Source organism: Hyperolius riggenbachi, chromosome 3 (assembly GCF_040937935.1).
Source record: "Hyperolius riggenbachi isolate aHypRig1 chromosome 3, aHypRig1.pri, whole genome shotgun sequence".
Lineage (NCBI taxonomy): Eukaryota > Metazoa > Chordata > Amphibia > Anura > Hyperoliidae > Hyperolius > Hyperolius riggenbachi.
Window position 1 is genome coordinate 108,207,393 of NC_090648.1, and position 27,182 is coordinate 108,234,574.

At 45.8% G+C, this 27,182-nt stretch overlaps 1 protein-coding gene across 2 annotated transcripts in view; it reads right to left on the reverse strand.

Annotated features, from left to right (window-relative positions):
• The window catches only part of IDO2 (indoleamine 2,3-dioxygenase 2), a 63,899-nt gene extending 37,133 nt beyond the window's left edge, over positions 1–26,766 (reverse strand). Inside the window, exons 1-3 of one of the 2 annotated variants that reach the window (XM_068272341.1) lie at positions 26,658–26,766; positions 6,282–6,377; positions 3,432–3,551 (exon numbers count right to left, since the gene is read on the reverse strand). In XM_068272341.1, coding sequence (XP_068128442.1) covers positions 3,432–3,551; positions 6,282–6,377; positions 26,658–26,726 — 285 coding nt within the window. In that variant the 5' untranslated portion in view covers positions 26,727–26,766. Of the gene's footprint in view, positions 1–3,431; positions 3,552–6,281; positions 6,378–26,608 lie in introns of both variants that reach the window. The other variant, XM_068272342.1, reaches the window with a different exon arrangement.
• Between the last annotated feature and the right edge of the window lie 416 nt (positions 26,767–27,182).

Here is a 27,182-nt window from a genome sequence, read left to right on the forward strand (position 1 = left end):
ACAGCAGCCCCCTACTGCCGCCCGGCCAGCGATCCACCAGTGCGATGGGTGATAGCTTTGTGATCACCGGTTGCCCCACCCACCATTTGACCTCACCTCAGCGTTATCAGTTGGCCCTCTGCCCCTCTCCACCACATTGAAACAAAACGCATTGCCTGATGAAGCAGGGTCACACCTGCGAAACACTTTGCACACTTGGAGTATTGTGAATAATGTGTTATTTGTTTGAACCAACAATTTTTGGTGTCTACTTGGAGGAGGTACGGTAAGTCCACCACTGCCTCCTCTTTTTAAGAGGTTTTATCGTTTTTATACTACTGTGGCGCCTCTGTTAAACATTTCAGTTTACCAGTTAAAATAAGTTATGAAGCGAACCAGTTTTGCCTTATTTCTACTTGTGAACTGGTAAAGAGGTCTGATAATGCAGATTTGAAAAGAAAAAAAAAATATAAGTTCAGATTATTCTTAACTACTTGAACAATGATATAGCCAAAGAAAAAAAAATATGGTTGTTGCAAATGGAGACTCTTTTTGCATTCTATATGCAAGAAATTGTATACAAGCGCTCGCAGTTCAAAAATATGAAACACAGACTGAAAACACCAGTTCAATGATGGAGCGCTCCCTGGCTATTTGTGAGTAGCTAGAATAAAATAAACAATATAAGGGTTAGCGCTCAGGACACAGTCTGTGTAATAAAGTTCTTCATAATACTCCACACGGGGACAGCAGATGTCAACAGGGCACTTGTTGCCCACCCCCCAACATAGAGAGACTCACCGGAAGGTGCGGCCAAGATGGGCCCGACTTCGCTTTAGGGGTATTGGCCACCCCTCAGCCTCCAAGGCGATCTCCACACTTCACGCCCCTGTGGAGTTGCCATAGCAACGAAACGCGTAGGGCGGAGCTACGGAGCGGCGTAACGTCTGACGTCACTGGACGCAGTGACTGTTTGGCGTGGAACTTTTGGTTTGCGGCGGCACGTCTTGGAATATTAGCCGGGGATGCGTTACGGTAGCTGGATAAACATCCACAGAAGCTGCCCGCTCCTCCCGCTTGACGTAGCCGTGCGCTATATCTCTTTGTATTTTATGCTGTTTTTAACACAAAGTGTTTTTTATTAATCGTGGGAACTCTCCCTCAAAACACATTTACGCTATGTGTAGCGTCCATTTTTATTTTTGAGGTCACAGCAAAGCTTACCCCCTGAGAACACGGAGAGCTGAGTCTGCTGAAGTGTGGAGATCGCCTTGGAGGCTGAGGGGTGGCCAATACCCCTAAAGCGAAGTCGGGCCCATCTTGGCCGCACCTTCCGGTGAGTCTCTCTATGTTGGGGGGTGGACAACAAGTGCCCTGTTGACATCTGCTGTCCCCGTGTGGAGTATTATGAAGAACTTTATTACACAGACTGTGTCCTGAGTGCTAACCCTTATATTGTTTCGTTTTGCATTCTACACTAGAAGGTCTTATGCTGGGCATATACAGCTCGATTTTGAGCCTTAAGAGGATTCGATAAATAATTTCCGATACGTCCGATCTCCCACCCGATCGTTTCGCCGCTTGATTCCGGATAGCAGTGAATGGAAAAAGAAAAACGAGCGGAAGATAAGACAATCACCTGCGGAATCGATTGGCGAAACGTTTGAGCTGGAGAATCGAATGGCAAATCGAGCCGTGTATGCCCAGCATTACACCTTTGGTAGAACTGACTTCTTTAATATAAATAAGGTGAAGGAAATACATAGACCATTGTATGTATAGATCAGAGGCATAGCAATAGCCATAGCAGCCATAGCAGCTGCTACGGGGTCCTTAAGTATAGGGGGCTCAGGTAGTATTTAATCATTTCACCATTAACTTTCTTGTGTTCCTCCACCCTCACTATAGCATAGTGCCCATGGACTATATGTAGTGTAGATTGGATGAGAATGAAAAGAGCCCTGCTAACTCCTATCCATAGGGAAGGGGCAAGTAGTATTGCTCAAGAGTGCCTACATCTGAGGGCCCCAATAACATTTGCTCTGGGGCCCCATGATCTGTAGCTACGCCACTGGTATAGATAATTCACTTATTGCTGATAACAAAATGGGCATATTCAGCAAACTCTGGTAATATTGGCATGCGCAGGGAGTGCACAGCAATTTCAATTAGGGCCCTTTAAACTAGCTGTGATCAGCTTCAAAAAGCAGATTGCAGCCATTTTGTCGATCGCAACAGCACCGTGATTTACATGTAAATCACAGTGCTCATTTTTCCAATAGCGCAAATAGTTTTTATTCAAATTTCCAATCAGTGGCCTGCTTGATTTTTAGTGCGATTGCACTTCTTCCGGCTTGATGGCACAATTGCAGCGAGTGGAAATTGCATGTTGCGCAACTGCCACGCTTCCCAGTGGAAAAGGGTCCGTAGCGTGATCTGCGTTACCTAGGCAAGCAAGCATTGTTAGGGTAATGCATACTACTATGCAAGAAGCAGAAGCAATACCCTAGCAATGCTCGCTGTACTCAGGGAACACTGGCAGCGCTAACTGCACAAAGTGCCTAGCCTAAGGGAAACTTTTTATATGCAGTGTACTGAAGGAAGCAAAGATGTGTGCTGTTGAGGGGAAGGGACATTCTTTTAAGGATGGTTAGGTGGGTCTATTCATTATCAGAGCGGGCCATCTTGGCGCAGGGTGAATCAGAAACGGTTCAACCTGCTCCTGCACAAGCTCCAGGTCGGCACTGATTACTGTTCCCCCTCTGAGTTGTGGCAACTTGGGGAGATACATAATTCGGGCACCGGCTATTGCAGGAGGCCTAATTACTGAATTATTATAATTTTTTTCCTAATTTTTGCGGCACCCGGCTAAAATTCCAGGCACCCAAATGGTGCAGCGCTGGTGGCAAAATCAGCTGGTTCAGGTTAGGTGAACATTTGGGACAGAGAAATAAGCCAATTCATATGCGACAACAGGGACAGGTTCTATTTGGAACAATCATCCCTAAACATGGGGAGGTTCTTTTGGTGCCACCTTTTATCAACAGTCTTAATATCTTTACCCAGATGTTATAAAGCCAATACACATCTTCAGCAAGATATGTACAAATGACTTGACGTCTGTATAATGACTTGATTCAACTCCACATATAAATATCTGAGAATTTTTTTGTATGTTATTTGAATTGGGGAAGTCGCTTTTACTATGGATGAGTCGTCTTTGAGAACACATAAAAAGTGTCCAATTAAGGCTACGTTGTCTGGCCCGATATTCTGCACTGCAGAGGGTAGGAGGTAGAAGCCTAGGAGCTGCACTTAGAGATGGTCAATAAGATAATCATAGTTTTGAGTTGATAAAAATGTTATGGTTTTTTTTTTGGCGCATTTATGCAACTTGGAATTGAGCCAAATGAATGCAATAGCGGATGATTCTGTCATTAGCACAATCTCACCTTAACTGCTCCGCTCTCTCCGTTCTGCCAGACATAAGCCATGACGATGTGGCTGAGGACAGTCCTGGCCAGGCGTTGCTGCCGGTGCCCTTTCAGGTGCTGAGTGTCCAGCTCTGGCAGCTAAACGGCAATAAGAGAAGCTTTACTTTAACTAGATACAAATACATGTACAGCCAGTGCATATAAACACAATCTCTATATATAATTACACAATCTCTATATATAATTGGCAAGTGTCTCTGCGTCCGTTTGCTTTTTAGCACTGCGCATGTGCAGGGACAAGATGCAGAGACACTGCCGACGGTGCAGAGAGCTGGAGGATGGGACCAGAAGGAGCGGACGTAAGTGCGCGCGGGGGGCGTCACGGGGAAGGGGGGGGGGCGCACGGCAGGTGTCACGGGGGCGCGCGGCGGGCGTCCCGGGGGTGCGCGCGTGCGTGCGTGCGGCTGGCGTCATGCGCGCGCCAGTATAGTGACAGACCTAGCCCATTTTGAATCGGGCTAAGTCACTAGTATGGAATAAGATGCCTAATTAAAAGGTCTTCAACATAGAAAAAAAGATATTATCATAAGAAACCAGAAAGATGCTAGAAAGACAGCTAGAATCATGGCACCTTCACTTTTATGTAAAATTTAAGCCATATATAAGCAGCTAAGCATATAGCAAAGTCACTATAGCACAATAGCAAAGTTCTGCTAGTTATGAAGCTACTTCAGTTGCAGGCAAAGTAAGACTGATCATGCAGAAATGTTTACCCAGCTGGTCTCTCCTCATGCCCAGAGGTGTAACTACACAGGAGTTACTTGTAGGGGTCCCCAACTAACACTTCAATCCTTCTGATTGAGGGGTCCATCCTTTAAATCAGGTGTTTTTGTGGCTACACTGGTTATGGGTGTGAAGATTACGATGTCCACGCTTGTTTTATGACCCTTGCAGGATAGGTCCCCAGGCTGGGAGGGTCACAAGATGTTGGCAAGGGAAAGGGTGTGAACATTTAGGGACCCCATTAAAGTTTTGCTGGGGATCTCATAAGTTATAGTAATAATGCACCAACCCTAAGAAGCTTGTCAGGTAGGTTTTTCAGGCATATGATTGTGTGCTAGTCAATCTTCTATTGCTTGCATTGAGAGATGAGGCACCCCAATGTCTTATCTGAAGCCAAATGTAAGACCAGATATCTTCTTCTATGGTTTGGTGGTCAGCTTTTATCCCTCACATGCGTCTGTGTGGGTACTCTGACTGGTCTGCTGCTGTAAAGGCCCATTCACAGCAAGCTTCACTTCACTTTGTATTCTGACACCTGGCTCCCTCTTGTGGACAAGAAAGGGGTTTTCAGCAGTTTGTGCTACAGTAGCTTTTCTTTAGGATTAAAGTATATGGACTACCTACTGGTCCCCTCATGCTACAAGGAGCTTTAAAACACATGACTCTGTTGCCAGTCCTCCGGTCATCTTTCGTTGGACCACTTTTGTAGATGGTAACCACTGCATTCTGAGAATGCTCTGTAAGACCTGTGTTTAGTAGCAACTCCAGCCTATCCAGCCATCACAATGTGGTCCAAGTCTAACTTGCTCATGCTCAGATCCTTGCACTTGCCCTATTTTCATGCTGCAAACACCCGACCTTCAAGAACTGACTGTTCTTTTGCTGCCTAATACACCACCCCTAAATACATGCCATTGTAAGGGGATAATCAAAGTGACTCACTTCAGTCATCAATGGTTTTATTGATGTGGCTTGATTTGCGTACTGAGGGGCAAGGTGGAGAGAACTTATGAGATCTTAGAGGACAATAATGGCCAGCTAGGAAAATCTGCCACACTCAAAATAGGAAAAAGAAACGGTTGGAGTTCTAATGTATTTTTTTTTATGAATCCAACAAATGTGTAGAAAATTCTGCTGGGCAAAACTAATATAAGTTAAATAAATTATATTATTATGTTCTTCTGCTCTCTGGTGGTCAAAGTTATTAGTGCCGCAAAGTGCAATTTACCTTCTTATAATGTAAGTGATTTATAGAAAATCTCTGACCTAATATTGTTTGTGCGCTATTTAAAATAAAACATATACAAAATAATATACAGTGATATACATTTGGATCTATCACCCAAGTTCAACTTCAGTGGTGCAAGAAGGGGATGGGTAACAGTTTGTTAATGATTACAACTATTTAAAGCATCTATAGAAGTGATTATTACCAGCACAGGACCAATAAAATGCTAATACTACTATTGAGGGAGGGCCCCGGTACATGCGAAACCTCTGCATTCCCTATTGCTACGACACTCCATACAGCCGGTACCAGCAACTGAATGGTGGACGGGCTGTTTGGCAGTACATGTGTGCAGTTAATTGTCCATATGAACGTACATCAAATACAGATGCTCTGCTTAGGCAACCAGATTTTTTTTCCTTTACTGCTTTTATCCACTTATTAGGTCTAGTGTTAAAAATCAATGTTTTAAATTATTTTATTAATCAGAAAAAGTTGGCATGTCCATGATAGACATTGAGCTAGTGATGGTCTCAGCCCACATTTATAAGTGATGCAAGTGCTCTTCCCACAATGCAATGTGATGCCTGTTGAGGCACAAACTCTGATTGGACAATGTGCACAAACATGCAGAAATCCCTATATTTTGATGTGATCAGTTGTAGCTTCTAGCATGTATCGGGCTGCAGTAACCTGTGGTTGCAATTTGGGTGTCAGGCATGGAGGCAATCACTTCCAACCTGGTTAAAAACAAGTCTAACAACTGCAAAGTGTAGATCTGGACCTTTGAATCTACACAACAAAAATCCCAGCTTGCCCCTCAGTATTTGTTATAGGCACAAGGTGGCAGCACTCACCTGTTTGACTTCATCCCGCAGTTTTTTGCTCTCAACCAAGTCAGGTAGATTTTCTGCTATATCCATCCAAGGTTTATAGTAATCAGGGAGTTTATCCTAGACCCAAAATCAAAGAAATTAATATATATTTATGTAACTGTGTAAAGAAATAATCTATCAAGTCTTGCCTGATTAGTATTCAGTGAGAATAAAGGCTCGTACACACGTCGGATTTTCGCAAATGACCTGTTGTTTGGATGTTTGAACGTCCGCTCGTTTGGACGTCAAGTTCGGCGTGTGTACAGTCGGTCGTTCTGCTGATAAGACTGGATTTGAATGATCCACCAAGCAGATCATACAAGTCCACTTCTATCAGCTGAATGACCGACTGTACACACGCCGGACTTGACGTCCAAACGACCGGACGTTCAAACGTCCAAACGACCGGTCGTTTGCGAAAATCCAACATGTGTATGTACCTTAAGGTTAGGTTCACTTGAAGGCACTCTACAAATTCTCTGTGATTTTACCAACACTTGCACAGAATCTCATTGCAATCCTTCCCGAAATTCTACCTGCAGCGCATTTGCGATTTATACAAATAGCGAATACTGCAGAGAGAATGGTCCCATAGGGATACATTGTCTCAGCGCTGTGCTGACATCTGGTGATCAGCAAAGCGCTGAAACGCTGCTAAAAAGCACCACAGTGTGAATCAGCCCTAACACTGGTCAATTATATATTTCATATTTTCTTTCTGTGTATGTCAACAATTTGGAAGCAGGAGAGCGAGTCTTATCGTCAATAACTGTAGTCATGTTCCTGCACAACCGCTGATTTCTGCTACAGCTGTAGCGGAGTCATAGGCCCAAAACGAACACCACCTACCAATATGTTTGGTTACCATTTGCCAATCCACCTGTTTCCAGGCCTTCTCTTCACTGCATGTTGTTGCTGCTGCTGCATTTACTGACTCTTCCATCTATGTACAGTATATTTACTATAACATCTTGCTATACAACTGCATTTTAACCATATCCATCTTCCTTCGGGTTTAAGTGCAATGAACAGGAAATAAGTTGAATACTTGACTGTATGAGAGGCAAATAACATTTAGGCTCCTTTTACACCTGCAGTGGAAACCTGCGTTATGTTACTCTATTTTGCCGCAAGGGGCCGCAAAAGCAATGGAAGTCTATGGAGACTTTTACACTTATTGTGGTTCACTGCGGTTCGCCGGAAGTATGACTATGCAAGAGATGCAGCATGTTACACCCAAGCACCGCTGCTGAAGAGATACAAGCACTGATCCAACCATATAAGAGAGGATTTGCATCCACCAGCCGCTCCGGTCACCACATCCACGATGGCATCAATAGTATGTATAAGAATCCTTAATGCCGGACAACACAATGAATATCTGTAGTATCACCACAGTGTTCAAAAACAGCATAGCACAAGTGACCATCACCAGGACAAATCAAGCATAAAGGTCACTGCTAGTGGAGCAATGCTTTTTGGCATTGCTAGATTTGGGCGCCGCCGTCAGAAGACGGAGCCGAGGTTGCCTAAAAAACACAATAATTCAGCCTCCAGCAATCGCTGGAAGACGAATTATATCATTCCCCCACTATCCATAGCGGCCTGGAGGGGGAATAGTAATTAATACGGCCCGGACTTGTGCAGAAGCAGGATCAGTCATATACCGGAAGCAGAATATTTGGGCGCATGAGGCAGGTGGACAAAAAGGGTACCGACATTCACTCCCATAATAAATATCGTTTATTGGGCACCCAACAGGAAAAAAAGGGCACCGGAGAAAAATAACGTTTTACAAGCGGCGCCCGGAGACATTTAATGTTTTATAACTGCTTCTCATGATTACACATTATTTAATGATTTATAATTTTTTAAAACATTATTTTTAAATGAAAAACAGCACAATATTTTTTTAAAGCGTTATTAATGCTTATCACAGGGGGGTCTTAGGTTTAGGCACCACCAGGGGGGTCTTAGGTTTAGGCACCACAGTTGGGTCTTAGGGTTAGGCACCACAAGGGGGGTCTTAGGTTTAGGCACCACCAGGGGGTCTAGGGGCTAGGGGTAGGTACAGGGAGGGTTCTGTGTGAGAGTAGGGTTAAGTATAGTTTTAGTAACATTCTTATTAATCTTTTATAAAACGTTATTATACATTTCACTTTTTAAACAGGGAAGATTAACGTTTTTACAATTTCTGATTTCATACACATTATTTAATGATTTATAACTTTATAAAACATTATTTTTAAACGAAATATAGCACATTTTTTTTTTAAACGTTATTCATGCTTATCGATTAAAACCCTGCGCCCTTTTTTCCCGACGCCATATACCGGCTGTATCTTGCGCCCAAGTCTACCGGCGCCGATTTCAAATGTATGCCACTGCTAGCTTTAGATATTAAAGTCACTTTATTCTATTAAGTAGTAGCAGTAGGATATTGTATTGAAGTATTGAATTAAGGCATCTTAATGACATGTATTAATGCTTGAAAAAAATATCTGTTTTCCCTTTTGATGTTGCATGTATAAAGCTGTCTGTACCACCAGCCTGCAAACTAACAGAATATAAGACTGACGAAGGCTGCAAGGCCGAAAGCTTGCTTATTTTTATTCATTTTTAGTTAGCCAATAAATGGTATCATCCTGATTTATAACTTCTTGCTTATTCTAGTAAAAAACACAGGAGGAGCACATATACAATGACTTACTTTCAGGGTCCTTACAACAGGGACCCTTTAAGTGCAGTAGCACATATCGTGTATGCAATACACAGTAGACACTTCACTCTAGGTGTCAAGACCAATGCCCAATCTCCAGTCCCGACCTGTTTCGGCATTCCACCGTCGTCAGGGGATAATGGAGACTGAGCTACCAACACATATATAGGCATTGTCACTTACATTCAATTATCCATATCCTCCCAGTCAGCAACAGTTGCTGGGCTCCGCTCGAAGGTTCAGTGGAAGCCAATTGGCTGAAAAGAGTCAGGTGATCAGGCGCTAGGCCTTGTGGGGGATGTAGGTGCCGGCTCTCTCTCTCTCCTCCCCCTGCCTCTCTCTCTCTCTCTCTCTCTCTCTCCTATGGGCAGCCGGGGTGCGTGACCCCGAGAGTCGTTCGTGGCTGCAGGAAAGCAGACATCCCTTCTGCCAGCACCCACTCTGCAGGAACAGTAGGATTGCCTGCCGCGACGAACGACTCTGGGGGGACACGCATGTCCCCCCCGGCTGCCAGTATTGGGGAGGAGAGGAGGCAGGGGGATGAGAGAGAATGGAAGCCGGCGGCTTCATCCGTTACATTGCCGCCGGCTTCATTTCATTAAATGAACTAACTTTTGCTACATTTGGCCAGAGACGGCAAGAAAATACATTAATCTTAACAGGAAACATTCCATTTCCAACATTGGCCGCAGCGCAGCGGCCACTTCGCACATTGACCGGCCAGAACCCAAAGTGACCGGCCTGAAGCCGAAGTGGCCACACTTCGGGTTCTGGCCGTAACATATATGTATAAACGACACTAAAAGTAATGCACAAATAAATACAATAAATATGCAAAACACAAAGCTTAACATGGAAATTGTTCTAGACATTAGTGAACATCCCTAATATCACAAAAAACACCATCATTAGGCATCATAAAATATACAGTATATATCACATCCCATAGCAGTCTATTTTTGGTCATATCATGCAACATCTAGTAACAACCACCAAGTAGCGACAATAGTCCCATCTAGTGGTCATTCCAGAAATTGCAGCAAATTCACGAAAACTACTAACCCACCAGGGAGACCTCTTGTGAGCGGCATCAATTCTGTGAACTCACGTTTAGGTCATTTTCTGGACACTTTCTTACAACCTATGACATTGGAGATTCCATCCTATCTAAAAGATTCGAAGCACCTCATAAAGATTTTAGAGCATCTGGATTTTGACACACCACACTTTTTAGCTCCTGCTAATGTCTCATCCCTCTATACGGTCATAAACCAACAGGCTGGATTGACAGCGGTTGAATATTTCCTGAGGAAGAACTGTAATTTGACTAATGATATGGTAGTTTATTTAAAAGGGACAGTTAAGCCATGAATAAAAATAAGTTTTACTTTCCTGGGGCTTTTTCCAGCCCCATCTAGTCTTCCTGTGCCCTCGCAGTCACTCACAGTGCCTCCGGTCCTCCGCCGCCAGCTAGTTTCGTTTCCACGTGTATTTTTCTTCAGGTTTCTGGTCCACAATAGCAGCCTGCGCAGGCACAGAAAGCCCGCCAACTCCCTGTTAGCGAAAACGAAACTAGCTGGCAGCGGGGGGACAGGAGGCTTCATGAGTAACTGCAAGGGCATGGGACGGCTGCAGGGGGCTGGTAGAAGCCCAAGGCAAGTAAGTTATTCCTGGCTTAAAGAGAACCCAAGGTGGGTTTCTGCAATCAATATTAGGACACAGAGGCACATTCTGCATACAATCATCAGCCTCTGTGTCCTTGTGTGCCCCTAGCCCCCCCCCCCCCCTCCCATGCTCTGCTGTCCCCCCTTATAAAAACCGCCAGGCTAGCGACACACAGAATGTCGCTAGTCGGCTGTTTACATTCAGGCTGCCACTCACCACCGCTCCCCCGCCTCCTGTATAGCGCGGCTCCCTGCCTGTGTCCCTTCCCTCCCCGCCTCCATAAGCTTCCTCCAATCGGCTTGGGACACCGGTTGGAGAGCCGCGCAATACAGGAAGTGGGGGAGCGGCGGTGAGTGGCAGCCTGAATGTAAACAGCCGACTAGCAACAATCTGTGTGTGGCTAGCCTGGCGGCTTTTATAAGGGGGGACAGCAGAGCACGGGGGGTGGGGGGCTAGGGGCCTGGGGGCACACTATAAGGACACAGAGGCTGATGATTGTATGCAGAATGTGCCTCTGTGTCCTAATATTGATTGCAGAAACTTTGGGTTCTCTTTAAGTGTCCCTTTAATGAAAGCATTAGAATTTGCAATGACTCATAATTATTTTGCATTCAGTGGAAGTTTCTACCAATAGATAACAGGTGTTGCGATGGGGGCAAGATATGCCCCTAGCCTGACGAACATCTTTATGACAAGATGAGATAGTACTTTTATTCACAATCAGCAACACCATGACCTAATTTTATGGAAAAGATTTATAGATGATGTGTTTTTATTTGGAAAAGGAGTGAACAATAATTGAAGGAGGGTTAACATAAGGCTCGTACACACGTCTGATCAAAGGCAACGACGGGTCCGTCATCACCTCCCACTGGGCGGGTTTTCAGCAGACAGTACAGTGTGTGTACAGTCTGTCGGTGGACTGATAAGGCTGTTTCTGAGCGATACGCCAATTGGCTTCCACTGAACCTCCGAGCGGCGCCCAGCAACCGTTGCTGACCAGGAGGATATGGATAATTGAATGTAAGTGACATTGGCCTCAATTCACTAAGATCATGCTAGAGATAATAAGGCAAGAGAAAACTTACCTCCACACGTGAGAGAGTTATCTTACCTCTTCATTCCTTAAGTTACCTCTCCTGTAGTTAATTTACCTCCTCTGTAGTTAATTTACCTCCTCTGTAGTTAATTTACCTCCTCTGTAGTTATTTTCACATGCAGCTAATTAACAGCCTGTCTTTAACTCTGGAGTTATTTTAAGGATTGGAGAGTTAATTTAAAGACAGAAGAGTTAACTTTAGGTTTGCCTGAGGTAAAATGTTTCCTGAATACTACATGCCTTATCACCATGGTAACAACTCTAGAAGAGTTATTAAAGACAGGAGATAAGTTTAGTGAATTGAGGCCAATGACTATATATTTGGTGGTAGATCAGCCTCCAGTATTCCCTGATAACGGCGGATTGCCAAAACCGGTCGAGACTGGGCATTGGTCTTTACACCTAGAGTGGAGTGTCTACTGTGTATTGCATACACGATATGCGCTCCTGCACTTAAAGGGTCCCTGTTGTAAGGACCCTGAAATTAAGTCATTGTATATGTGCTCTTCTTGTGTTTTTAATAGAATAAAGTGACTTTAATATCTGAAGCTAGCAGTGACCTTTATTCTTTGTTTTGTCCTGGTGATGGTCGGTCACTTGTGCTATGCTGTTTTTGAGCACTGTGGTGATACTACAGATATTCATCGTGTTGTCCAGCGCTAAGGATTCTTATACATACAACAAGCACCATGCTTAATGCACAGAGCTTGTGTAATGCAAGTCTGTGGTCGACGCACATAGTGTAAATGATGGAGTGCAGTGCATCGAGGTGCACATGTGTGGACTAAGGGGAATCCCAGTGAAGTACTGAAGTCGCTAAACAGGGGGCGCGCTACTCATATGACCCTCTTGGCAAACTTTTTTTTGCATTGCCATGTGGCAGGAGCAATGCAATGCAATGCAACACAAAAAATAAATGTTAAACTGGCCTCAAAGGCTAACCTCACGTGCCTGAGACAAGCAAAGCTTTAACAGTAGATTTTAAGCTACACAGTAGTAATAAAAAGTATGTGAACCCTTTGGAATCATATGGATTTCTGCACAAATTGGTATATAAATTGTGATCTGATTTTCATCTAAGTCACAACAATAGACAATGACAGTCTGCCTAAACTAATACCACACAAATAATTAAATGTTTCCATGTTTTTATTGTTCACTAAAACTTGAACCGTGAATGGAAACTTTAAGAACTGCATACTTATTTGATCACAGGGTTCAAGACATTAGTTCAAAGTGAGTCCTCTGGCTCTTGCTGGATGATCATCACTGCCAGCCTCAGGTCTGTAACCCTGTTTACCATGATTGATTGCTGCTCAACCTAACCTTACTTGCCTCCAGAGTCTTTTTTTTATTTTGTTGTCTGTGATCACTGTAATTGTCTCACAGTTATCACCAGGTAAGAAGCCAATGAAATTGACTTCTGACCCATAGCAGGAGGCTGTCAAATGGCAGCCAAGTCTGCAGCAGTGAGCAGGGATCAGCTCGGGACCACGGACGCATCAGAACTAGAGAGCCACAGATGTAGTGTAGATTCTAACTACCACGGTTCCAAGCTGGTTAAAGAAGCTAGTTGTTTGCTGAGAGTGCTGCGCTTTGTACTTAACCTTCCTGGCGGTAAGCCCGGATCGGGACTCCCTCTGATGTCACGACGCCGGTGACGTCATCGCGCCCGTCGCCATGGCGACGGGGGAAGCCCTAATGGAAATCCCGTCCAGAACGGGATTTCCTGACGGGCCTGATCGCCGGAGGCGATCGGAGGGGGTGGGGGGATGCTGCTGCTCAGCGGCTGTCATGTAGCTAGCGCTAGGTTAGCTACATGATTTTAAAAAAAACATTAAAAAAACTGCTGCGCTGCCCCCTAGCGTTTTTAATTGACCGCCAGAGAGGTTACAGGACCACTATTGCAAGACATTGCACAATTTAAAGGGGAACTGAAGTAAGAGGTATGCGGAAGCTGCCATATTTATTTCCTTTTAATCAATACCAGTTGCCTGGCAGCCCTGCTGGTCTATTTCTCTGCAGTAGTATCTGAATAACACCAGAAACAAGCATGCAGCTAGTCTTGTCAGATCTGAGTTTAAAGTATGAAACACCTGATCTGCTGCATGCTTGTTCAGGGGCTATGGCTAATAGTATTAGAGGCATAGGATCAGTAGGGCTGCCAGACAACTGGTATTGCTTAAAAGGAAATAAACGTGGCAGCCTCCGTATACCTCTCTCTTCAGTTGTTGATGCCTAGAAAATGTACATATGACTCAAGATTTAAAGGGACACTTAAGTCAAACAAAAAAAATGAGTTTTACTCACCTAGGGCTTCCAATAACCTCCTGCAGCTGTCCGGTGCCCTCGCCGTCTCCCTCCGATCCTCCTGGCCCCGCCGGCAGCCGGTTTCGGCGACAAGAGCCGACAGGCTGGGGATGCGAGTGATTCTTTGCGTTCCCAGACACATTAGCACCCTCTATGCTGCTATATGGTATATGATATATGCTATAGCAGCATAGAGGGCGCTATTGTGTCTGGGAACGCGAAGAATCACTCGCATCCCCAGCCTGTCAGCTCCTGTCACCGAAACAGGCTGCCGGTGGGGCCAGGAGGATCGGAGGGAGACGGTGAGGGCACCGGACGGCTGCAGGGGGCTATTGGAAGCCCCAGGTGAGTAAAACTCATTTTTTTTGTTTGACTTAAGTGTCCCTTTAAGTGCACTATAAATTATTTTTTTCCTACTGTGTTCCATTTACATTAGCTTGTAAATATCTCACATATCTCACTGGTTTTGGGCTAGTGGGGGATTCTCAGAGTTTTCTTTATTTTCAAATGCTTTGGTAAAACATAAAGGGAATTCTGAGGATCCCCCATAAGGAGGTAGAAAGGTCAAAAATCTGTTAACTTTTTCCACTTTTAAAATTTTGTTTTCTGCTTTTCATTTTTCAGTTTTTGAAACAAAGGTATGATTACCTATTGGGTTCATGGATGTTGCTCCTCTACTTCTTCCTTATAGTAAGTGAGAACAGTCACTTATACTGCATTTTACTTTGGTGCACCTGTACATCTTATAAGCATGTGTACCATGGCCGGATATTCACCATAAGGCACTGTAGGCATGTACAGGCAGCTTACACCCCTCCTCAAGTGCCTCCCTCCTTCCCTATGCAGAGTCCCAAGTGGAGCATGAGAGGTTACTCACCCATCTCTCGGCATTCCACTGGCGAGATCTCCCTTCAGTCGGGGGCACTTCTAGCTACCAATACTTTGGGTCACCTCTAGCTAGTACTTAATCCGACCAGTACCTCTGGCAACCTAATACTTAATGGCACCTCTAGCTACCTACGCCATTAACCACTTGCCGACCAGTGGCTTTCTGGCTGATCTGTGCTGCGTAGGCTCTCCAGCCCGCAGCACAGATCAGGTTTTAGCCAGGGCGATCAGACTTACCCCCTTTTTTCCCCACTAGGGGGATGTCCTGCTGGGGGGGTCTGATCGCCGCCGGCTCTCTGCGCTTTGCGGGGGGGGCTCTTCAAAGCCCCCCTCCGCAGCGTTTTCGGCGCTCCCTGGCTTCCCGTCCCTCCCTCTCCCTCCATGGCCTGCGCAGGACGGTTATCCGTCCTGCGCATTGAAGGATAGGCTTCAGCCTATCATATGCCGGCGATCCCCGGCCAATCAGAGGCCGGGGATCGCCGATCTGGCTTACGGCGCTGCTGCGCAGCAGCGCCGTATGATGTAAACAGCGGGGATTTCTTCCCCGCGTGTTTACATTTTGCTGGAGAGCCGTGATCGGCGGCTCTCCGGCTGTTCATGGAGACAGCCTCCGTGAATGGACATGGAAAGGCCGCTCGAACGAGCGGCCGTTTCCATGGAAACTTGCAGACGACCAGTTTGTTAGCTGGTCGTCAAGAGGTTAAGTAAGGGAGGAATGATAGCAGGGCCAGCCAACACACTTGCGGTGCGGTGCGGCAGGTGTTTGTAGGTTCATGGGAGGTAAAGTATATATCGTGCCAAGACATCTGTGCCTACAGGCCTGATGTGTACTCATGTATTTAAAAGTGTATGGATACTTGCCTAAGAGGAAGGAAGCCTCTGGATCCTATAGCAGCTTCCCACGTCATCCTCCCGACCACCGTTGCCACTCGCGAGAGCTTGTTGGATTTCTGATTGTGTTGGCGCTCCTCTTCATGCATCCGCGCAAGTATGGGCGTGCCTGAGCAGCGGGTCAAAGTCGCTCACACAGGTGCAGTACTGCCGAGCTAGTGCATCAAGAGGGGCACGGCTGAGAACTCAGGCAGCTGCAGTGGACAGGAGGAAGACATGGGAAGCCTCTGGAGGATCCAAAGGCTTCCATCTTCTTAGGTAGGTATTTTTGACGCAAGGTTCGCCTCGGGTTCACTTTACATTTTTCATTTTGTTCACAATTGTGGTCCTTTAATGCTTTTCTTCTCACGTGCCTGTTAATATAACTTTCAAGAACTGTAGATCTCAGTCATTTAGAAGATCTACAGGCCTTTGACAGTTTTAAATAAAGATTGATGTAGACGAGTGTATTAGTGCTGCAGAAATTAAAGGGAGCCTGAAGGGAAAGTGATACGGAGGCTACCAAATGTATTTCCTTTTAAAGAGAACCTGTAACAAAAAAAAAGTTCCCCTGGAGGGTACTCACCTTGGTAGGGGGAAGCCTCAGGGTCCCAATGAGGCTTCCCCCTCCGCTGTAGCTGCAGGGAATCCAGCGCTGGCTCCCCCAAAGTCTCCGGCAATCCAGACTCAACAAGCCTGACAAGCTACATTTATTTACCTTTCCTGGCTCCAGCGGGGGCGCTGTTGCGGCTTTGCCTGCGCAGTAGAGCAGCCCGACAGTGATCGGCTATTTCCGCCTATCTCCGAGCAAAGAGAGCCGATGCTGCGCCTGCGCTGGAGAAGGAAAGGTAAATATTTACATCCCCGCCGTTCCGGGAGCTTTTTCGCCACCGCCGTGGGACACAGGAGGATGGAGAAGCCTCAATAGGATTTGGAGGCTTCCCCCACCTGAGCTGAGTACCCTCCAGGGATACTTTTTCTCATTACAGGTTTTCTTTAAGCAGTACCAGTTGCCTGACTATCAGGCTGATCCTCTGCCTCTAATAAATTTAGCCTTAGAACCCGAACAAGCATGCAGCAGATCAGGTGTATCTGACATAAGTGTCAGATCTGACAAGATTAGCTGCATGCTTGTTTCTGGTGCAATTCAGGCACTACTGCAGCCAAATAGATCAGCAGGGCTGCCAGGCAACTGGTATTGTTTAAAAGGAAATCAACATGGCAGCCACTGGCGAACGGAGGGGGCTATTCCGGGTGTCTGGAACCTCCCCCCTGCACTGAGCTGTGTATTCAGCCAGGGAAGCCCGCATAATATAAACAGCCTCATTCTCCCTCCCTTCTTACTTCTGGTGCTTCCCTCCAGCTAATAGAATGAGAGAGGCAGCCCAGCTTCCCTCACAAGAAGATGTAGCCTGCAGTGAGAGAATGTTGATTATGGAGTCCTGGACTCTCCACAGCACAGAAGTGTCCAACATGATGAAATTAGAGTACAGGCAAGCTGGTAAATATACACAGCATGATGCAGAGCTTGCCTGGAATCAGGGTCTGTGGGCAAATATCTGTCTGGTCTCTCCCCATTGTTATAATGACTGCATGTGTGGGTAAGGTGTTTAACAAGCTGAAAAGTTTTTGACAGTCCCTAGACTCCAGGAGGGCTTCTTTCTGACTTGTGTGAGAGACTGACAGGGACAGGAGTCCGATTACAGGCAAGTAGTCTGTGTGATGTGGGACTGCAATACAGATAAGTTCTCTGCTCCATCTCAGGCTATTCTCAATTTCTCCACTCCTCTCTCTGGGCTAGTGCAACGCCAAAATGACAATAGCAATCGCTAGCAATTTGTGAGTGTGATTTTGTGAAGTGATTTTCAGAGCGATTTTTGAATGAATTGCTCAAAAACATGCTACATGCAGTATACCTGCGATTTTGAAAAAATCACAACGCTGCTGTGGGAACACCCACATAGGGTAACATTAGCCAAGCGCTTTTCAAATCACTGTAGATTTGAAAAACGCTCAGAAGCACTCTTGGTGTGCACCAGCCCTCCCTCATTCACCTTTGTTTCCCTCTTCCACCTTTGTTTCCCTCTTCCCCTAGTGCTGGGTATTTGTGTCTTCTTGTCATACAGGAAAGCTAAATAAAAGTGCAATCCTGGTGAGGCAAAATATTATTATTTAGTATTTATATAGCGCCGCCATCTTCCGCAGATGCATATATCCCTGCATCATATGGCTATCGCTTGCGCTATGTGACACTATGTAGCATATTCCACTGAATTGTCCAAACTAAGTCTATCTCCCGTTCCTCTCTCGGGGAGTTGTTCCAGCGCTGTACCCCGTTCACATTTGCTGCTACCAGAAGGCCTCAGAAACACTCAGAGCCGGATTAAGGCTAAATGGGGCCCTAAGCAAAGTAACTGATTTGGGCCCCCCCATCATGTCGTAATAGAATCAGAAGATGCAGCTGCACAGCAATATGTCGCACACACCGGGTGTTCTGTTTCGAATTCCCGCTTTATGTGTGAGGCATACTCCAGAAGACCCAGTCTGTATAGCAGTATAACTCCACACTGATTTAGAAACCTCCACAGGCAGTTTACTCGATGAAATAATGACTCCAAGTATAATCTGTAGTATCTTTACTTGCGTTGAAAGCATACAAAGATGTTTTTTAGAGCATATTCATAGATAAAAATACGATGCGACTACAAGCACAGCAGGATCTCCTCACTAACTGAACTCAACTGTTGCAGAAACATCTAGACAAGGCTGTTGAGCAGGGAGTTACAGCAGTTGGGAAATGCTAAATAACTAAATCTTGCAGGGGGACTGGAATATACTAATACAAAGAATATAAATAATGTTAAATAACATTAAAGGAGGCTGTTGTGACAGCACACCGGGCAGCTGAGCTACTGGTTGCTATGGGCAACAGCACGCTTTCCTCTGTGGGTGCACAATGCAGGGAATAGCAGCGGCAAAATACAGAGTGAGAGATGAATGGCTGGGACATTTGCACTCAGGGGCTGGGGCACCCCTGTGAAGAGGGCGCCAGATATCACAGCAGCAGCACTTTCCCCCTGCATCTCCAGCCTGGCAATAGCAGAAAGCTCTGGACACCGCCAAACCGGAAGCCATTCCCCAGACAGAATTACATAACCACTCCCACCACCGAACAACCAATTTCCTCCCAAACTAGACAGCCACCATGCAGCCTCCATCCCTGTGAATACGATAGTCCAGCAGAGAAGGCAGCTGCAGTGGGGGAGAATGACAGCACCAGATGAATCACATTCACCTATTGCGATCCAAGCAATAGAGGTCCCATCATCCGGAGCCCATCTGTCTCCTCTAGAGTGCTGCCGCTCTGTTACTACTACTATTACTACTTCCTACTTCATGTCTGATCTGAGAATCAGGAAGTTCAGAGCGAGCAGCTGCACTGTAGAAGAGACAGATGGGTTTCAGATGACGGGATCTCTATTGCTTGGATCATGGATAGGTGAGTGAGCGTTTGCCATCTGCTGCTATCATTCTTGCTGCAGCTGTGGTTCTCTGTGGGAAGGGAGGGTGGAGTGGGCAGCGGCAGAGCGCACAGTAGCAGGAGGGGGACCTAGGAGGAGAGCCTGGCTCTGAAGACAATCAGCAGCGCACGGCATAATTTGACAAGACAAGACAAATAACATTTATATTGCGCTTTTCTCCTGGTGGACTCAAAGCGCCAGAGCTGCAGCCACTAGGACGCGCCCTATAGGCAGTAGCAGTGTTAGAGAGACTTGCCTACGGTCTCCTACTGAATAGGTGCTGGCTTACTGAACAGGCAGAGCTGAGATTCGAACCCTGGTCTCCTGTGTCAGCGGCAGAGCCCTTAAAGGGACTCCAAGCAGTGCCTGTGGATATGCCTTTAAGCATACCCACAACTAATTTATTACATCCTCACACCTACCAGCATGATGTTTGTAATTATATCCCCCTGGGTTCCTTCATTGCATTGTGCTGAATCGAGCTGCCAACTTTGGAGAAAAGTCGTCCTGTGGCTGTGATTTCGATCATGAAAATATCAAAAACTAAAAGGCATAGAGCAGCCGTTTATATATCATTGGAAAGAGGAGAAAAAGAGCTTTAAAATGATATGAATCTTTCCATAGCTACTGCACTGCTCAGAGTCCCTTTAACCATTATACCATCCAGCCACCGCTGACTTTGGAGAAAAGTCGTCCTGTGGCCGTGATTTCAATCGCGAAAATATCGAAAACTAAAAGGCATAGAGCAGCTGTGTATATATCATTGGAAAGAGGAGAAAGAGAGCTTTAAAATGATATGAATCTTTCCATAGCTACTGCACTGCTCAGAGTCCCTTTAACCATTATACCATCCAGCCACCGCTGATTTTGGAGAAAAGTCGTCCTGTGGCCGGGATTTCAATCGCGAAAATATCGAAAACTAAAAGGCATAGAGCAGCCGTTTAGATATCATTGGAAAGAGGAGAAAGAGAGCTTTAAAATGATATGCATCTTTCCATAGTTACTGCACTGCTCAGAGTCCCTTTAACCATTATACCATCCAGCCACCGCTGACAGAATGGCAAGGGCTGGTTTATGTGCTAATGGGGCCCCTTTGACTCTGAATGGGTCTGCTTTTGTTGCCTGGTCGGTAATCCGGCCCTGGAAACACTCGTGTCCTTGAGTACTTCCAAAGATAGGCAGCTCCGTAATACGCCAGCGCACTTTTGTGCATAGGCAGTATGGAGCCACCTGTATTCAGAAGCACTCGGGGACATACGTGCTTCTGGACCTTTCAGGAATCCCCACCTTAAAAATCCTGCGTTTGCCCCTGGCAGCCTCCATATTCTTCTCAGTTCAGGTTCCCTTTAACTTACACATGCCACAGAAATAAGATGCTCTCCTGCCTCCCCACTCCTCACTCGGGCCTGGTGCACACCAGAGGAGTTTTTCTGAGCGTTTTAAATTTTTAAATCTGCTGCTAATGTTATCCTATGTGTCTGTGCACACTGGAGCAATGAGGTTTTGTACAAAAAAACCATAGCATTACATTGGAAAGAGCTTTTAGAGGTTTCAAAAGCTCTTCCCAATGTAATGCTATGGGTTTTTTTACAAAACCTCATTGCTCCAGTGTGCACAGACACATAGGATAACATTAGCAGCAGATTTAAAAACTCAAAACGCTCAGAAAAACTCCTCTGGTGTGCACCAGGCCTCACTGTCCGATTCCTCACACAGGACAACAAGCTGCTTTTCCCCAATGATGACCTCTTCACCTTGCTCTCACCTCACTTCTCCTTCTACTCTGACTGCATGCTGTTATTGTTCACACAGTGCAAACATGCTGCCCCTGTAATCTCTGCACCTCATGCAAAGCCCCAGGCACAATAGGCATTTTGCACTAATCTTTCTTATGTTTCCTTATTAAAGGGAACCCAGCGATTTTGCTAAGGAGCTATGGGCCCCAATGCAAGTTTTACATTGCCCCTTCCCGCAGCACTATATACATAACAATTAGTATGGTGCATTAAAAGCTGCCAAAGACAACCACAGTGTCAGAGGTGCAAGAATGAATGAGATGGGGAACAACTTGTTAAAGGACAACTGAAGAGAGAGGTATATGGAGTCTGCCATGTTTATTTCCTTTTACGCAATACTAGTTGCCTAGTAGCCCTGCTGATCCTTTGCCTCTAATGCCTCATACTCACGAGGCACATTTGTGGCCTGTCGCTAGCACACGGGAGCGTGTGCGCGACAGGCCAGCGACAGCTCGTCGCCAGGTCCCTCCGCGTACACACGGCGGAGGGACCTGGCAACTGATGTGGCGGAAGCTGTCGCTGTTGCTCCTCCCCCCGCCGGAAGCCCAAGGTATTTACTGCTAGTTGCTGTTGCTAGTCCGCATGCCCACGCGGACTAGCGACAGTTGCGGCGGAGTTGTGGCGGCGACTGTCGCCAGGTGATTGACCGCGTTAATCGCCTGGCGACATCAGCGACGAGCGACAGTTCGGGGTGCGCGCACGTGCAACATCGCATACTCACGGGCGACCTGTCACCGCAACACGCACGCGCCGCGTGTTGCGGCGACAATTGTAGCCCGTGAGTATGGGCCATTATACTTTTAGCCGCAGACCCTGAACAAGAATGCAGCAGATCAGGTGTTTCTGACATTTTTGTCAGATCTGACAAGATTAGCTGCATGCTTGTTTCTGGTGTTATTCGGACACTTCTGCAGCCAAATAGATCAGCAGGGCTGCCAGGCAACAGGAAATAAAACATGGCAGCCTCCACATACCTCTCTCTTCAGTTGTCCTTTAAAGGGAAGGTCCAAGCAAAAAAAAAAAATGAGTTTCACTTACCTGGGGCTTCTACTAGCCCCATGAAGCCATCCTGTGCCCTCGTAGTCACTCACTGCTGCTCCAGTCCCCCGCTGGCAGCTTTCTGACCTCAGAGGTCAGGGCCGAATTGCGTACATTTTTACACATTCCCGCTAGTGCAGGAACATTAACGCATACATTTTTATGCATTAGTGGTGCAACGCGTACATTTTTGTTCCTGCACTAGCTGGAATGCGTAAAAATGTATGCAATGTGGCCCTGACCTCCGAGGTCAGAAAGCTGCCAGCGGGGGACTGGAGTAGCAGTGAGTGACTACGAGGGCACAGGATGGCTATATGGGGCTGGTAGAAGCCCCAGGTAAGTAAAACTCATTTTTTTTTTTTGCTTGGACCTTCCCTTTAATGATTATTAACATTCAAAGCATCTATATAAGTGATCATTACAAGCAAAGGACCAATAAAGAGCTAATACTGTGGTTGAGGGAGGGTCCCAAGGACCCCAGGTGCAGTCACAATGTCTGCATCCCCTATTGCTACACCACTGAGGGAACCTGAGGTGAGGGGATATGGAGGCTGTTATATTTATTTCCTTTTAAACAATGCAAGTTGCATGGATGTCTCCCTGATCCTGTGTCTCTAATACTTTCAGCCATAGACCCTGAACAAGCATGCAGATCAGGTGCTCTGAGGCCCAGTGCACACCAAAAACCTCTAGCAGATCTGCAAAGCGCTAGAGGTTTTTGAAGCCGATTTCAGAGCGATTCTAGGCATGTTTAGAGAGATTTTCTAAAAATGCCTGGCGTTTTTTGGAGCGTTTTTGTGTAGCACATTTCAAATATTCTAACAGTAAAGCTGTTACTGAACAGGTTTTGTAACAAAAACGCCTGAGAAACCACTCTGATCTAGCGTTTTTCAGAGCCATTTTCCACTTTCCTATACTTTAACATTGAGGCAGAAACGCCTCAGAAATCTAAAAAATGCTGCAGCCCCCGAGTTTGCGTTTGTGGAAAAAACGACCCGCTCTGGTGTGCACCATCCCATTCACTTTCATTAGCCAAGCAGTTTTCCCCCTGCAAGTGTTTTAAAAAACACTCCAAAACCGCTCTGGTGTGCACAAGCCCTCTGTCAGGCTTGACTGGATTGGCTGCATGCTTGTTTCAGATGTGTGATTCAGGGATGGTGCACACCAAGCAGGTTTTTTGGCGTTTTTGCAGCCGCTTGCGGCTGCGGATTTGCTTAGTCAATGTATCTCAATGGGGTGGTTCACACCAGAGCGGGAGGCGTTTTGCTGAAACGCATACTCCCGGGGTGAGGCATTCTTTGGATTGCAGAGGCGTTTCTGCCTCCAATGTTAAGTATAGGAAAAATGCAAACCGCTCTGAAAAACGGCAGTTCAGAGCGGTTTTGCAGGTGTTTTTGTTACAGAAGCTGTTCAGTAACAGCTTTACTGTAACAATATATGAAATCTACGACACCAAAAACGCTTCCCAAAACTGCAAAATGCTAGGTGAAACGCTACAGAAAAATAAGAAAAAGCGTTTCAAAATCTGCTAGCATTTTGCGGATCTGCTAGCGGGTTTTGGTGTGCAGTGCACCAGGCCTAAAAGAGCTTTTCTAAACGCTAGATATTTTAAAAGCTCTTGCTAATGCAGTGCTATGGGGGATTTTTACAAAATCACATCACTCCAGTGAGAACACACCAATAGGATAACATTAACAGCAGAGCCGGATTAAGGCTAAATGGGGCCCTAAGCAAAGTAATTGATTTGGGCCCCCCCATCATGTCGTAATAGAATCAGAAGATGCAGCTGCACAGCAACATGCCACACACACCGGGGCAGCCAAGCTACTGGTTGCTATGGGCAACAGTACGCTTTCCTCTGTGGGTGCACAATGCAGGGAATAGCAGCGGCAAAATGCAGAGTGAGAGATGAATGGCTGGGACATTTGCACTCAGGGGCTGGGGCACCCCTGTGAAGAGGGCGTCAGATATCACAGCAGCAGCACTTTCCCCCTGCATCTCCAGCCTGGCAATAGCACAATGCTCTGGACACTGCCAAACTGGAAGCCGTTCCCGAGACAGAATTACATAACCACCCCCACCACAGAACAAACAATTTCCTCCCAAACTAGACAGCCACCATGCAGCCTTCATCCCAGTGAATACGATAGTCCAGCAGAGAAGGCAGCCGCAGCAGGGGAGAATGACAGCACCAGATGGCTCACATCCACCTATTGCGATCCAAGCAATAGAGGTCCCGTCATGCGGAGCCCATCTGTCTCCTCTAGAGTGCTGCCGCTCTGTTACTACTACTATTACTACTTCCTACTTCATGTCTGATCTGAGAATCAGGAAGTTCAGAGCGAGCAGCTGCACTGTAGAAGAGACAGATGGGTTTCAGATGACGGGATCTCTATTGCTTGGATCATGGATAGGTGAGTGAGCGTTTGCCATCTGCTGCTATCATTCTTGCTGCAGCTGTGGTTCTCTGTGGGAAGGGAGGGAGGAGTGGGCAGCGGCAGAGCGCACAGTAGCAGGAGGGGGACCTAGGAGGAGAGCCTGGCTCTGAAGACAATCAGCAGCGCACGGCATCATTTGACAAGACAAGACAAATAACATTTATATTGCGCTTTTCTCCTGGCGGACTCAAAGCGCCAGAGCTGCAGCCACTAGGACGCGCCCTATAGGCAGTAGCAGTGTAAGAGAGACTTGCCTAAGGTCTCCTACTGAATAGCTGCTGGCTTACTGAACAGGCAGAGCCAAGATTCGAACCCTAGTCTCCTGTGTCAGAGGCAGAGCCCTTAACCGGTTCAGCACCGCAGTCCGAAAATCTCATGCATCCGAGCAACGTTTACCTCCCATACATTCGCCTATAACTTTATTGCTACTTATCACAATGAATTGATCTATATCTTGTTTTTTCCGGAACTAATTAGGCTTTCTTTGGGTAGTACATTTTGCTAAGAATTATTTTTTTCTAAATCTATTTTAACAGGAAGATTAAGAAAGAAATGAAAAAAAATCATTATTTCTCAGTTTTTGGCCATTATAGTTTGAAATTAATATACGCTACCGTAATTTAAACTCATGTATTTTATTTGCCCATCTGTCCCGGTTATTACACCATTTAAACGATTTTCCTTATCTCAATTTATGGTGCCAATATTTCATTTAGAAATAAAGGTGCATTTTTTCAATTTGCGTCCATCACTATTTATAAGCTTATAATTTTAAATAATATAATAACATATTCTCTTGACATGCATATTTAAAAAGTTCAGACCCTTGGGTAACTATTTATATATATATTTTTTTTTTTATTGTATTTTTTATTTTTTATTTTTTTAATAAAAAAGAGTATGTGGGTAACTTTTGGTGTGGGAGGGAAACTGCTAATTTTAAATGTAAAATAATATTTTTTTTTTATTAAAACTGTATGTTGGTGCAGTTTACTATTACTACACAGTGAAAAAAGTCCTGGATGCGAACGATCTCGCATCCAGGAACTAAAATGCTGGGGAGAAGTTTCCTGGGGGCAGAAATACCGCGCTCTCTGGAGAGAAAGCGTCGGTATTTCTGCGGGGAAGTTAGATCGGTGAATGGGAATTATATTCCCATTCACTGATCGGGGGGCTAGCGGTCGTGCGCACCAGCCGGCGGCAGCAGCAGTGCCTCTCTGGACGAGGAAGCTCGTCCAGATAGGCCGAACTGGTTAAAGGGACTCCGAGCAGTGCCTGTGTGTATGCCTTTAAGCATACCCACAACTAATTAATTACATCCTCACACCTACCAGCATGATGTTTGTAATTATATCCCCCTGGGTTCCTTATATTTCATTGCATTGTGCTGAATCGAGCTGCCGACTTTGGAGAAAAGTCGTCCTGTGTAATACAATGTAACTATGGAAAGATGCATATCATTTTGAAGTTCTCTTTCTCCTCTTTCCAATGATAGATAAACTGCCACCCTACGCCTTTTAGTTTTCACTATTTTCGCGATCCAAACTGCCGCGGCCGAAAATAGCGAAAATTAAAAGGCCTAGGGTGGCGGTTTATATATCATTGGAAAGAGGCGAAAGAGAGCTTTAAACTGATATGCATCTTTCCATAGTTACTGTACTGCTCAGAGTCCCTTTAACCATTATACCATCCAGCCACCGCTGACAGGATGGCTGGGCTGGTTTATGTGCTGATGGGGCCCCTTTGACTCTGAATGGGGCCCCAAGCGACTGCTTTTGTTGCCTGGTCGGTAATCCGGCCCTGATTAGCAGGAGCTTTTAAAATCACAAAGCACTAAGAAAAGCTCTTGTAGTGTGAGCCAGCCCTTTGACATTAATGAATGATGCCAAAGAGATCAGCAGGACTGCCAGGCAACTGGTGTTTTTTTAAAAGAAATAAATGTGGCAGCCTCCGGATTCCTCTCACCTCAGGTTCCCTTTAAGGGTTTCGTAAGCTATACACGAGATTGTCTCACCAGAGGGTCCTGCAGGATGAATCCATATTCTTCAGACACATAGCAATCAGCAAGATTTGGCCTCTCCATGAGTAGTCTCCTCACTCCTGTGCGAGTCTGCTCACTTTCAGTGACAAATAACCTGTGACCGGCAAGCACACCACCCTGTGCTTTTGTAAGAGGCTTGTGTGCTGAAGGGTCAAAGTCTGAAAAGAGAGACCTTCCTGAGGCTGGACTCCCTGCGCATCCCCTATGTCAATATTCAGCAACTGACAAGGACACCCAGGCTTATGAAATGTGGACTTTGTAGACTAACTGGACTTTTTCTTATTTGTTCCTACTGCAGGCTAGAAACTGAAGAATGGGTTACTGTGGCCAAAATATGTAGACATACAGTAGATTGTACATTGATTTAAGTTTGCTAGTATTGTCTACAAAAGTGTAAGTGAGCTTACTTATTGGAGTGAAGGTTACTCAATCCCCTGCAACCTACAGAGGAGGCCCAGGGCTGGGACTAGGCTCTACAGCAGCACTAAAGGCACATAT